Source organism: Polypterus senegalus, chromosome 1, assembly GCF_016835505.1.
Source record: "Polypterus senegalus isolate Bchr_013 chromosome 1, ASM1683550v1, whole genome shotgun sequence".
NCBI classification, from domain to species: domain Eukaryota; kingdom Metazoa; phylum Chordata; class Cladistia; order Polypteriformes; family Polypteridae; genus Polypterus; species Polypterus senegalus.
Window position 1 is genome coordinate 163,173,663 of NC_053154.1, and position 13,111 is coordinate 163,186,773.

Here is a 13,111-nt window from a genome sequence, read left to right on the forward strand (position 1 = left end):
AAGCATGCACCGATGTTGTCAGGCATGTATACAAGAACACAGGGGCCATACAAAGTGCTGCGTACAATTTTGAGTTGCTGCAATTAAATTTTGGCAAAATGGACTAGCCTGCCACATAATTTTTTCACTCTGATTTTTAGGGCATCTTTGAATTCAGGGCTCTGTAGGTTGATCATTTTCATTTCCATCAAACGATGTGGCATCCTTTCGTTCCTAACACATAACCCAGTCTATATCAGTATAGATATCCAGGAGGATTTCTTTTTCCCATTGAGATCTGATGTGTTTTCAAAGTGTTCCTTTAATTTTTTTGAGCAGTTTATATTTGAATTGAAATGGGAGATCAGAGGGTATAACGGTGATGTGAGGAATACATTCAGAGTGTGGCACTCTGCTGTTGTTTTGTGTAGCTGCCTTCACACAGCTTCTCCGCTGCTTTATAAACGAACGCCATATATGGCCATCCTTTTTCCTTGCTTCGCGGTTCTGTACGGTTTCATTGTTCGTTTATTACGATTGTTATATTTATTGTGTAGCTATTTGAGACTTACTTTACTGTTCTGATACCCATTTCCTTTATTTAGTCCGTGGCTTCTACGCTATTTTTTGTTCGTTGATTACGATTATATATATTTATTGATTCCCTTCTTTAGCTGACTGCCTGCTGATAAAAGGCGCTCTGCTGGTTTTTTGTGAAGCAGCCTTTACACAGCTTCTCCGCTGTTTTATAAACGAACGACATATAAGGCCATCCTTTTTTCTTGCTTCACCAAGGAAGCTGCATTTTTATTTAATCCACGGGTTCTCCGCTGTTTTATTGTTCATTTATTACAATTCTTATAGTTCTCTTTGTATAGCACGTTGTCAGTTCAGCACTCCGGTTGTAATATGACGAAGCTGTGCGAGCTGACTCTTGAGAATGCAACGTATAGTTTTCCAGGAGAAAAGCAATCTTGCCTCAAATCAATGGCAACCTTTTGTAGGGTCTGTCTCTAAGACTTATTACTTGTCATCGCGAAGCAGAGCCTTACTGGAAATTGGAGGCATTTGAATTAAATGGGAGATCAGAGGGTATAACGGGGATGCGAGCAATACATTGAGTGTGGAGAAACTCTAGACCCAGCGTGTGTATTAACTTGTGGATTTTTCTGTGAGTATTTGGTGGCAGCGTGATGAAGTTGCTTCCGCAAGACCACGTTAGCTGTGGAGCCCAGCTCGGAGCATATTCTTTTCCTACCTTGTCAATTGTGTAATGCATTATTTGAACAGGTTTGATGCATGGAAGTAATCACTCGTACTGCGTTCAGTCAGTTCACGTGAGCTGCTCTCTTGTGTGATGTTGCAATGTCCACAGCTTTATTTAATGTTAGCTAAGACCCGGCACTTAAAAGTTTCTCGCTACAGCAATTTTAACTCCGTTACAAAGTGATCCAAAGTCTCGTTTATACCTCGTGTCTTCTCATTAAACTTGTATCTCACGAATAAAGTATTCGTCGAAGGCATGACAAACCGCAGCGGGAACGTCTATAAACTTAATTTAAACTTACGGTTTACACCGTGATTTGTTTCCGCAGTAGCTGCACTTATGAATATGCTTGTATGCGCTTTTTCTTCAGCGCTCTTTGGAGCTCTTCCTTGTTTTCTATGTACTGCGTTCACAGTCAGTTCACATGATTACGTGGGAGGCGTGATGATGTGACACGCAAATCCGCCTCCCCACGGCCATCGAGCTAAAGTCCATTACAGTATATGGATAAAAATAGGTTCCAGTTATGACCATTACGCGTAAAATTTCGAAATGAAACCTGCCCAACTTTTACAAGTAAGGTGTAAGGAATGAGCCTGCCAAATTTCAGCCTTCTACCTACACGGTAGGTTGGAGAATTAGTGATGAGTGAGTCAGTTAGTGAAGGCTTTGCCTTTTATTAGTATACTGTAGATATATATTGCTGTCTCTGTGAGTGTGTGTTTCCAAGCAATCCAATTGGTCAGTTTGGCTTTGGTGCCTCAATGGAAGGAATTAATGATATCATACTTAAGACTTAGACAATTTTTTTTTTTTAAATTGTACAAACAAGCAGTTAAAATGGAGCATTTCAATGAAAACAAAGAAAATAATTTACCAAATGATGTTGGGTCACTAAATATTAATGCACAAGCTGACTCGCCTTCAAAGATGGGAAGTATTCACAAGAGTACAATAGATGTTTTCATGGTGGTTAATAGGGGCAGGTCTACTGTTGGTGGTAGTCAAAAGGCAGACAGCAGGCAGCAAAACCCCATAAAAATACAGAGTTTGAAAAGCAGGCTTTACTGAAAAATGACTGAGAAAGGAAGCATCGGACAATATAAGTTGAGACACATTATGATACTAAAGTAAAGGAGTAATGCAATAGTACACATACAGTGCATCCGGAAAGTTTTCACAGCACATCACTTTTTCCACATTTTATGTTCAGTTCAGATGGCCGGTCAGCTCTAGGAAGAGTCCTGGTGGTGTTGAACTTCTTTCACTTACAGATGATGGAGGCCACTGTGTTCACTGAAACTTTTCTGTTAACTTCCCCAGATTTGTGCCTCGAGACAATCCTGTCTCGAAGGTCTACAGACAATTCCTTTGACTTCATGCTTGGTTTGTGCTCTGACTGAACTGTCAACTGTGGGACCTTATATAGACAGGTGTGTGCCTTTCCAAATCATCTCCAATCAACTGAATTTACCACAGGTGGACTCCAATTAAGCTGCAGAAACATCACAAGGATGATCAGGGAAAACAGGATGCACCTAAGCTCAATTTTGAGCTTCATGGCAAAGGCTGTGAATACTTATGTACATGTACTTTCTCAATTTTTTCATTTTTAATAAATTTGCAAAAATCTGAAGTAAATGTTTTTTCATGTTGTCATTATGGGGTGTTGTGTGTAGAATTCTGAGGAAAAAAATGAATTCAATCCATTTTGGAATAAGGCTGTAACATAACAAAATGTGGAAAAAGTGATGCGCTGTGAATAAATTTTGGCCGCACTGTATATGTGTGTGTATATATATATATATATATATATATATATTATATTATATATATATATATATATATATATATATATATATATATATTTGCAGCTGTAGATCCACAAAGGGAGAGAATGAATCACGTATCAAAAGTAGTTTTTTATTCCTGAGCTTTCAACCCCTGCCAGGGGTGTTCATCAGAGGATAATGCTTAGACTTACAAAAATCAAAGGCAATATATAGCAAAAAATTACGTGGGGGAGGTGGCCAAGTCAGTGTGGTTGGTGGGGGGGTATTGGGTGTAAAATCTTGTTTATTATGAATATGTTCTTAAGTTTGCATATGCTGGATTTATGTCCAAGTGTCTGTTAATGGTGTTCTCATTTGATAACCAGGATTCGGCCAGCTCTCTGGCACTTTTTGTACTGGCCTTGAATTTTACTTGTACATTGTCCCAGTTAAATGTATGTCCTGTTGATTTAGTATGCTTATAGATCAAAGATAGTGAGTCCTTTCTTCTGACAGTGTTGCGGTGTTCCTGTACATGTGTTGCGGTGTTCCTGTATATGTGTTGCGATTCTTTTTGAAGTTTGTCCAATGTATAACGCGGAGCATGAACTGCTGTACACTGTGTTTCTGCTCTCGATTTCTTGTTTTTAGCATTAAAGAGGACCGTGCGCAGATTGTTCGTGGGTTTGTGTGCTATTCTGATGCCTGACTTGGCCAGGATGCGCGCTGCACCTTCAGACACCTTGTGGTGATAAGGGAGCGAGTGCCAGGTGGGGTGGGGGTTCTGATTCAAGTCAATTGTTTGTCGAGTTTTTTGGCGTTTTCTGTTTAGGCTTTGATTAATGAATGTTTTTGAGTATCTGTTTGAAGTGAAAAGGTGGCGTCTCTCATTCATTTTTATTTCCTTCGTATTACAATGGGTGTGGACTCTTCTGAATAGTTTTAACACAGCTCCGTTTATGAGATATCGGGTGGTTGCTGGTGAAGTGTAATATCTTGTCTGCATAGCATTCTTTACAGTAAACACTAGTGGTCAGGGTGGCATCATTATTTCTTTTGATGTAGATGTCTAGGAAGCTGATATGTCGGTTAATTTCTTTTTCCATTGTGAATTGGATTGCAGGGAATATTGTGTTGATGTGGTTGTAGAATTCATTCAGCTGATCATTTTTAGTATGACGAATGTGTTGTCTACGTAGCGTATCCAAATTTTAGGTGTGAACTGGGATAGTCACGTTTTCAAATCGCTGCATTACAAGTTCCGCTAGAAGTCCTGATAACGGCGATCCCATTGGCATGCCTTCTTTCTGAGTGTAGTATTTGCCATTGAAATGAAAGTGAGTTTTTTGGCAAAGTGATATTAGGTGCACTATGTCTTTAATGGACAGTTTGGTTCTTGTTTCTATGGTATGGTCGCTTTCAATCCTCATTAATAGTGTTTCTGTGGACAGATTAATCGGAATCATGGTGTATAGTAACACAACGTCAAACGAGACCATGATCTCGTCCTCGGCGATGGATACATCTTTCAAGCGCTGTAATGCCAACTCAGCTCTGTTCACCGAATATTCTGAGTCATAAGTTAAATGTTTGAGTAACTGGTAACACGTATACAGGAACACCGCAACGCAGTCAGAAAAAAGGACTCACTATCTTTGATCTATACGCATACTAAATCAACAGGACATACATTTTATTGGGACAACGTACAAGTAAAATTCAAGGACAGTACAAAAAATACCAAACAGCTGGCCGAATCGTGGTTATCAAATGGGAACGCCATCAACAGACACTTGGACATAAATCCAGCATATGCAAACTTAAGAAGAACATATTCATAATAAAGAAGACTTTACACCCAATAACGCCCCTCCCCCCGACCACACTGACTTAGCCACCTCCCCCACCAACCACGTAATTTTTTGCTATATATTGCCTTTGATTCTTGTAAGTCTAAGCATTATCCTCTGATGAAGACGCCTGGCAGGGGTTGAAAGCTCAGGAATAAAAAACAATTTTTGATATGTGATTAATTTTCTCCTTTTGTGGATCTCCAGCTGCAAATATGCAAACCGTATCACAGACCTTCTCTTCCATAATATATATACACACACACACACACTCTCACACACATACATACTCTCACACACACACACATCTGTATATAAAATGTACCAAAAACAGTTTATACGAGTATGGCACAAATTATATACATTACCAGCCTTGAACCTAATTCAACTTTGTTTATTCTTTTTATTGTGCACCTTGCTGTTTTATAATCTGACTTAACTAAATTCCTAAATTCACAGCAGTTGACGAAGTTGTATAATCTTAGAGATTTTTTTTTTGTTGTTTCTCTTTTGCTGAACCCATTCAACAGACATATGTAGTATATAAGCAAAGAAAATTTAATCTAAATACTAAGATTTATAAGAGATGTGCAGAACATGATATTTAAAGAACTTACAAAGATTATTTAACAATAATAAAACCCAAGTTCCTTACCTGCCTAAAGATATAACTGGCAAGAGGTTCATCTAAAAGGGGCTGTTTCTCTATAAATTCAAATAGATCAAGTCCATCACCATGTTTTTCCATCACCATTTGGAAAAAAATATCATTTTCAAAAACATCAAGAACCTAAAATAGAGAAGAGAGTTCAGGAATTTAAAAACTCACCAAATGAGTGTACACTCAATGTAAAGTGCTTCAACGGGCACATCCATCATTTGCCCAAAGACCACAATGAATATATTGGGACATGGGCTTATTATTATTGTAACAATGCAACACAAGGATGCTAGCTCACTTTAACTTCAATATATCCTATGGTTGCTCTAAATTAGTAATTACTGGTAGAGTGCTGCACTGAAAAACTTGCTCCATTTCTTCCTGAAGATGGTCATTTACACGGAGATCTGGAAACGAGGAATGTAATGAATTAAAACAATTTCACGAGAACTCTAAGATCCAGAGATTGTCTTAATCCGAGTCTCATAATACATTTATTGAAAGGAGCGACATCAAACACCATCGGAAGGAGTCAAACTGCCACAGCAACAGGTACTCCCGGAGTATGACAGCCATCACAGCAACCAGACCAATTGAAAATGTAACCACCTACAGAGATCTGGCCAGTCCTAGGTCTGCACACCTCAGAGAGTGCCACCACCGAAATGTGGAGTTTACAAAGCTCTGCTGACAGCAGAGGAAGATGATCATCATGCCGGAGAGACAAGATGTTCCACACACCTAACCGGAATGGTTGCCTCAAACTGGGACCCGAGTGCTGCTGTGCAGTAGATGACACCTCAGCAATACACCAGTTCTAATCCCCAGCAGGTCTGACCCCACTGGCTCTCCGGTTGTTTTGACTCTTCCACAGATAAGGATCCAGAGGGCTTTTCCCCCCATTCCCTTCATAATGTGAGCAACCTTCCTATGGGTGGCTGCAGGAGAGCTATTCCCACAGAGAGCAGAAAGGAGACCTGTCTGCCATTTCTGTAGCTGTGTGAAGTTTTTGGAGTGGCTGGAGTGCCAATCCTGCCACCAAACCCCAAGTTTTCCCTGCAGTTGGAGGTCCACTTGCTAGGCTGGATGCAGTTAAACGTCATACCCTGGACTGACAAACAAGAATGTATAAAACATAAACAAACAATTATAAATAATTCAGTATGAAGGTGAATAAGCAGGTATTTACATACTTCAGACCACACTTTTTCATCTTGCAGTGTTTGCTTCTTTAGCTATCCAAAAATTCAACCTACTGTTTTGTATTGAGAAGTTGTCACATGGTACAACACATTTTCAGCACTCAGAACTAAATCCTTCAACAACACTGTTCAATGATTGTAGCCCATCAACAGTATTATTGCCTTGCCAGCTTCCATTATAGTCTGGTTAACGTTTTTGCTATTGTTGATACAACAGAGACAATGTCACATGTGACATGTCTAGTGGGTTTGTGGTTTCTCATACACTTATGCAGTCATAACTGATACATAATAGTATGTTGTGCTCAAAGCCATGTATGTTTTCGTTCTTTCCAATACATACCAATCCCAAATGCACATTTCAGTTATTTGCCACTTTAAATTTTAATTAATAAGAAGTGGCCATGACTGGAGGGTGTTCACACAAAGGTGACAAAATGCCATTAGGTGTTGCCCATCGGCAAAGCATACATATTAAAGTTTCCTACCTGTGATAAGCTATGTATAAAAATGTCTTCATACTCAAGAACAGCAGCTCTTTCTGTGTATCTTAAATAAATGTCTAAACTGAAACCAAAGGCTTTTGGACTCATGAGTGCATGATTTATTGGTTTTGGATAGTATTGGTTTGTGATTTTATTGTACAACAAAAGTACCTAATAAAACATTAACACAGTGAAAAAATTATGTTTACTTACATTTTTAAAATAAAGAAAAATTATTCACAACAGTATTTGACCATGACAAGAAATCTGTGTTTGCCAATTATTAATGTAAGGTTTGGAAGAATCTGAACATGTATTAAGTAAAATGTAGACAAAAATATTTTAAGTCCACGTTCTTATTATATTTGGAATTTCCATAGTAAATACTAGGAGTAGCATTTTAGAAAAGCATAAAAACAAATAGTTACTGTAGCTTTATAGAAGACATTATACTTGGACATTCAAGACATGCCCAAACTAAAATGTTGTAATAAACACAACTGAGAATGTAAAACTTGCTACTGCAAATCACCAGTTGGTAATGATTATCTCTCATTATAGCATCAACAACCATTCATTAATACAAGTCCAGGTGCCCCTACCTTAATGATGTTTGGGTGTTGAAGTCTAGATAATATTGCAATCTCCTGACTGACTCGTCCCAAGCAAGAATCTTCTACCCAGCAATCATCAAGAATTTTTTCTTTTCTTATAAACTTTACAACAACCTAGAGAAATAAACCATTTTTACAGTTTACAATTTAAGCAAACACCAAATTTTTGTATTTTCAATAAATGATTGGTTCTAAATGAGGAAAGGCTATTTTATAACTGGAAAACAAACTTGTTGCAAACATCACATTCATGGTCAAGTAACAAAGCACAAAAACCCTATATAACTAAGAAATTCTGGAAAACATGTTTAAGAACAAATCACAGTATAGAAACTGCGCTGGTTTAAAGTAGTAAATGAATTACAGGTTAATGCGGACAGAGGCCATATATCTGTTCTTGTTCCCTTAGACTTGAGTGCAGCATTTGACACCATAGACCACAAAACTCTTATAAATCACCTTAGACAACGGGTGGGCCTCTCTGGCAGCATCTTATATTGGTTTCAGTCTTACTTAAGAAGTAGAAAATTCTTTATTAGTTGTGGAGATTGTACTTCGGAGACCCATGACATTGTATATAGTGTACTATAAGGATCTATTTAGGGTCTGCTACTCTTTTCAATTTACATGCTTCCATTAGGTCAGATGATCTCAAAGCACAAGGTGAGCTACCACAGCTATGCAGGTGACACACAGCTTTATTTATCTATAGCACCTAATGAATGACCCTGATGCTCTTGACTCTCTGATCCAATGTCTTAGCAGTATTTCTGAAAGGATGAATAGAAACTTTCTCAAACTAAATGAGAAAAAAAAAACACAAATCTTAGTGATTGGCAAACATGGATACAGTGAAGGAATTAGAAATAAACTTAATTTCTTAAGTTTAAAAATCAAGGCAGAGGTAAAGAGTTTAGGGGTTATCATTGACTCTCACCTAACCTTTAAATCACATATTAATCAGATTACATGGACTGCATTTTTTCACTTAAGGAATATAGCAAAGTTATGCTCTTATAACTTTACAAGACTCTGAAAAACTAATTCATGCTTTTGTTTTAGTAGACTACATCACTGTAATTTACTCTTAACAGACTACCTAAGACAGACATTAATCTGTTGCAGTTAGTACAGAATGCAGCAACAAGAATCTTAAGTAGAAAAAGAAAACTTGAGCACATCACCAGTTTTAGCATTGTTGCATTGGTCACCCATATCATTCAGAACTGACTTACATATAATTACTCAGTCCTATATTTTGGAATACCGGTCCCCCTACACTCCAAGTCATAACCTTAGATATTCAAACGGAGGTCTGCTTATAATTCCAAAAGCCAAGTTAAATGAAGTGGTGAGGCGGCCTTTTACTGTTATGCACCTAAAATCTGGAATACTTTACCTACAGAAATTTGCTAGGCTAATACTGTGTAACATTTTAAAAAAACTGCTAAAAACCTATTACTGTATTTTAATATGTTTTTTTTTGTAGCTACATTTGAGCTGTATTCCTAAAAAATTTATGGGTATAGAAATATCATATTCTTCAGGGATCCACAATCTGTACTAATCCCCACCATTCTCTACTGTTCTTCTGTGGTAACCATCTATGCCACCACCTAATCAAGGCAATGCCTCATTGAACTCTGGTTCATTTATGTTAAGTAGAATGCCCTGCCAGCTGACCTTATCATCAGACTAATCTATAGAGACTTAAAAATCTATTTTATGTAAGCCTGTATTGATTTTTTTTTGTTATTTATTTTTACCCAATTTTAGTTTGGTTTTCTTTTCTTGCATCTATTTCTTTGACATTTTGTAAAGCACTTTGAGCTACATCCAGTGGGTGATAATATGCTGCAGAAATAAATGTTGTTGTAGTTGCTGTTGTTAGATTTTGGTGAAAGTCAGAAAAGTATGGAATGGTTCCCATCTGGGAAGGAAACAACGAAAATGCTATTTGTTGCAGACAAATGAAGGAAAACAATTGGGCAATGGGACATCTGTAGATCTGGAGGCCCTCAAGGTAAATGTAGGAAAGACCTAGGTAATGGTGGGTGGTGAAATGGCAGAAAGCATGAGCACAAGAAAGTGCTATGGGTGTGATAGTGATGTGGAGAGAAACTCAAAATATACATGCTGTCAAATGTAGGTGCATAAAAAAAGATGTGGGATTTTTTATTTTATGTATAAAGAACACATGCACTCTACCTCCTCCAAGTCTGATCTTCGCTGTGCTTTCCAAACAAAACCAAAAGCACCCTTGCCTAAAGAGCTGATTGTAATATACTCTGCTTCGAAGTTTCCTTCACATGCCCTAGATTCTTCCAGGTCTTGGGCGCATCGGAGCCCTTCACCTCTAGCTGTCTCTTTGATCACCTGAAACAAAAATTTGAGCAAATTAGTTTTGCATTTCTTGTAAGCAGTAATTGATAAAATAAACACTAAGTTTGACTGAAATGCTGTTGTGCTTGACAACACAAAATACACCTCTATAGTTAAACAATACGAGGTAATGCATGTAGTGCCTCAAGAAAACTATCGTTTTGATTAGTATAAAATTATTATACTTGTGTTAGTGTTAACAGAAGACTGCACTACTGTATAGTTCTTTTATGTATGTTTATTGCAGTTTGAAATTGTGCAGCCTCAGAAGCTTTGAACAAGTGCACTCCCTGAAAAAGAAATGTCATTTATTAATTGTACATAGTTAAACTTATCTTTTTTAAAAAAAAAGTATGTGTGCCGCTCCCCACCAAACCATGGTCTTTAAAATTATACTAAAAACGGATATTAGTTTAATAAAATATACTATTAAAAATAAGGATGGACTGAGCAACTGAACCTGAGACACATTAGTTTGACTCACAGTCACTTACCTCTCCTAGACTAACAGCTGACATATCAGGTAGAGAATCAGAGTTGCTGTTAAGGCTGGACAGAAGAAACTTCATTCTCATTACAGCTTCTCTCTGGATTTGAATATGGTTTCTCTCCAGCCACAGACAAAACAGAGTTTGTCTATCAGGATACTGTACTTTGTTGATTTCAAATTGTATACCTAATAGAAAATGATTTTGAGTAATGAACCAGCAAGAATGCTAAGTTATTAAAAGGCAGGATATAACAGAAATATAGACTGAATAAAATGTAATGGTTTGAAAAAATTACCTCATTAGATTTGAATTGAACATGGAACTATGTGCGACTATGACTGTTCATTTGAAAATCCATTTTAATTATGGTCACTGGAAAATCTATGTTAACTGCTAAACAGAAATAGTTAATGTGTACTTATTGTGACATGATCATTTAAAGTAATTTGAAGATGAATCATAAACATGTGTATGCACTTCTTTTTAGATACTTGGGAATCATCAATATAAAAAATCCCAATCAAGAGTACAAAATGGCAAATATATGCAGATATATAAAGGCTTAAAGTATAGTAATTGTGTAAGGTGTTTCCATTAACATAAAATATACATAAAGAATAAGAATAATTAATAAGAAGGATAATGGAAACATTCAAAAAACTGGGCTATACTGTACATAAGGACATACCAAGTCTTGATCCATCTCTGTGGTAACAGTTTCCTTTATATCGCCCTTGCTGTATCTCAAACTCCGTAGAAGGTGCCCATGCCTTTAATTGTGGTTGCTTTCTTGGAGTGGATGTTGTAAGACTACTATTTAAAGATGAATCAGCACACTGAACTTTACCACAGTCAACACTATTATTTTGCTCTTCCAAGTTTAAAACCTCAGGAATTATTTCTTTAGGAGACTGCGCACATAATTCATTATGTATCTTTTTAACAGCACTGGCTTTCTCAAGGTCACTTAAATATGAAGCAATTATCTTTCCTTCAACAATATCCATTTCCAAGTCAGAGTCTAATACACAAGGAGAAGGTGTCCTAAGCAACTCTGATGTGTTACATGATGTTCCAGATACTTCCTCTGCATCAAGTTCCAAACTGCTATTTAAGTCAAGATTCTGCAAAGACTGAAGAACTTGACTGGTAAAGGAATCATTTTTCACATGAAGAAAACTGCTACAATCATTTAAAATTATACTATGCTTTTCAACATCACTACCTTCTACAGAAAGAACTTCAAAACTGGAGTTTTCCATCTGATGTTCTAAATTAGGTTTTTCATTTTCATGTTTATGCTCAATAGGTAATGCTAAAGGAGTACTGAAGTGATCAAGAGTTTGTTTCTTTGTAAAGCAACTGTCAAGACAGTATTCCCCATCAGGTTTGTTTTTGTCAACAGTGGATAGAACATCAGTTGAAGCATTGGATACTTGTGATTTCAGCAGAGAAATGGTCTGCAGGAGTTCTGGAATCAACATTTTCTCCATGTCTTCCTCATGAGGAGGATTAGTAACTTGCACCAGTTCTGTATTGCTGTCTTTTCTGCAAAGTAAAAAAAAAATACTTGTAGTAAAAAAATATGGATTTACCATCTGACACATAAGAATCAAGTATTTCAAGCAGGCAATTTAATTGTTATATACTCTGAAATCTTAAAAGTAATAAAAGAAAAAAGCTTTGAAATGAGCATGGTATAGTAAACAAATCACAAAGTACAGCTTCTCCTACTTTATTCAAAGCAGCTTAGCGGAAAACTGGAACCTATCACATCATCACTAATTACGAAGTACAAAACAACAAGGTATAGGAGGATAGCATAAAGCACACTCATGTACATTGCCAAACTCACACTACGTAAATAAAACACTTTAGATCTATTAATATAACAACATATTTTTGGAATACAAAATCCTGCACTGTCTGATAGTCTTATAATCATTTAACAGTCACTGAGTAGAACTCTAAACCAAGTTATTTAGACACTTTTACAAAATAAGCTTAGCCCCTTTTTGTCTCCTTCCAATAAATTAATAAGTAATTTCCACACCTACTATTTTATTTATTTGTAAAAATGCTAAGATATTACTGTAAAGAACAAAGGAACAACAGAAGTAAATAATGACACACAATTCCCATATTATATAAATCAATATTACGTTATATATTAAAAATTTTGACTGCAGTTTGATACTTAAAGGAACCTATTCACCTATGATTAAAAATTATAAGTATTAATCATTCCTGCCGATATTTTCAGTAGGGATATAACTCACTAAAACGCAATATAAATACAGTGCATCACTTTTTCCACATTTTGTTATGTTACAGCCTTATTCCAAAATGGATTACATTCATTTTTTTCCTCAGAATTCTACACACAACACCCCATAATGACAATGTGA

The 13,111-nt window shown here is 36.6% G+C and overlaps 1 protein-coding gene across 1 annotated transcript in view; it reads right to left on the bottom strand.

Moving 5' to 3' along the window:
* The window catches only part of pask (PAS domain containing serine/threonine kinase), a 94,317-nt gene that overhangs the window by 18,870 nt on the left and 62,336 nt on the right, over positions 1-13,111 (bottom strand). The window contains exons 11-15 of the mRNA XM_039761778.1: positions 11,392-12,251; positions 10,707-10,888; positions 10,039-10,206; positions 7,819-7,944; positions 5,524-5,658 (exon numbers count right to left, since the gene is read on the bottom strand). Coding sequence (XP_039617712.1) covers positions 5,524-5,658; positions 7,819-7,944; positions 10,039-10,206; positions 10,707-10,888; positions 11,392-12,251 — 1,471 coding nt within the window. The remainder of the gene's footprint in view (positions 1-5,523; positions 5,659-7,818; positions 7,945-10,038; positions 10,207-10,706; positions 10,889-11,391; positions 12,252-13,111) is intronic.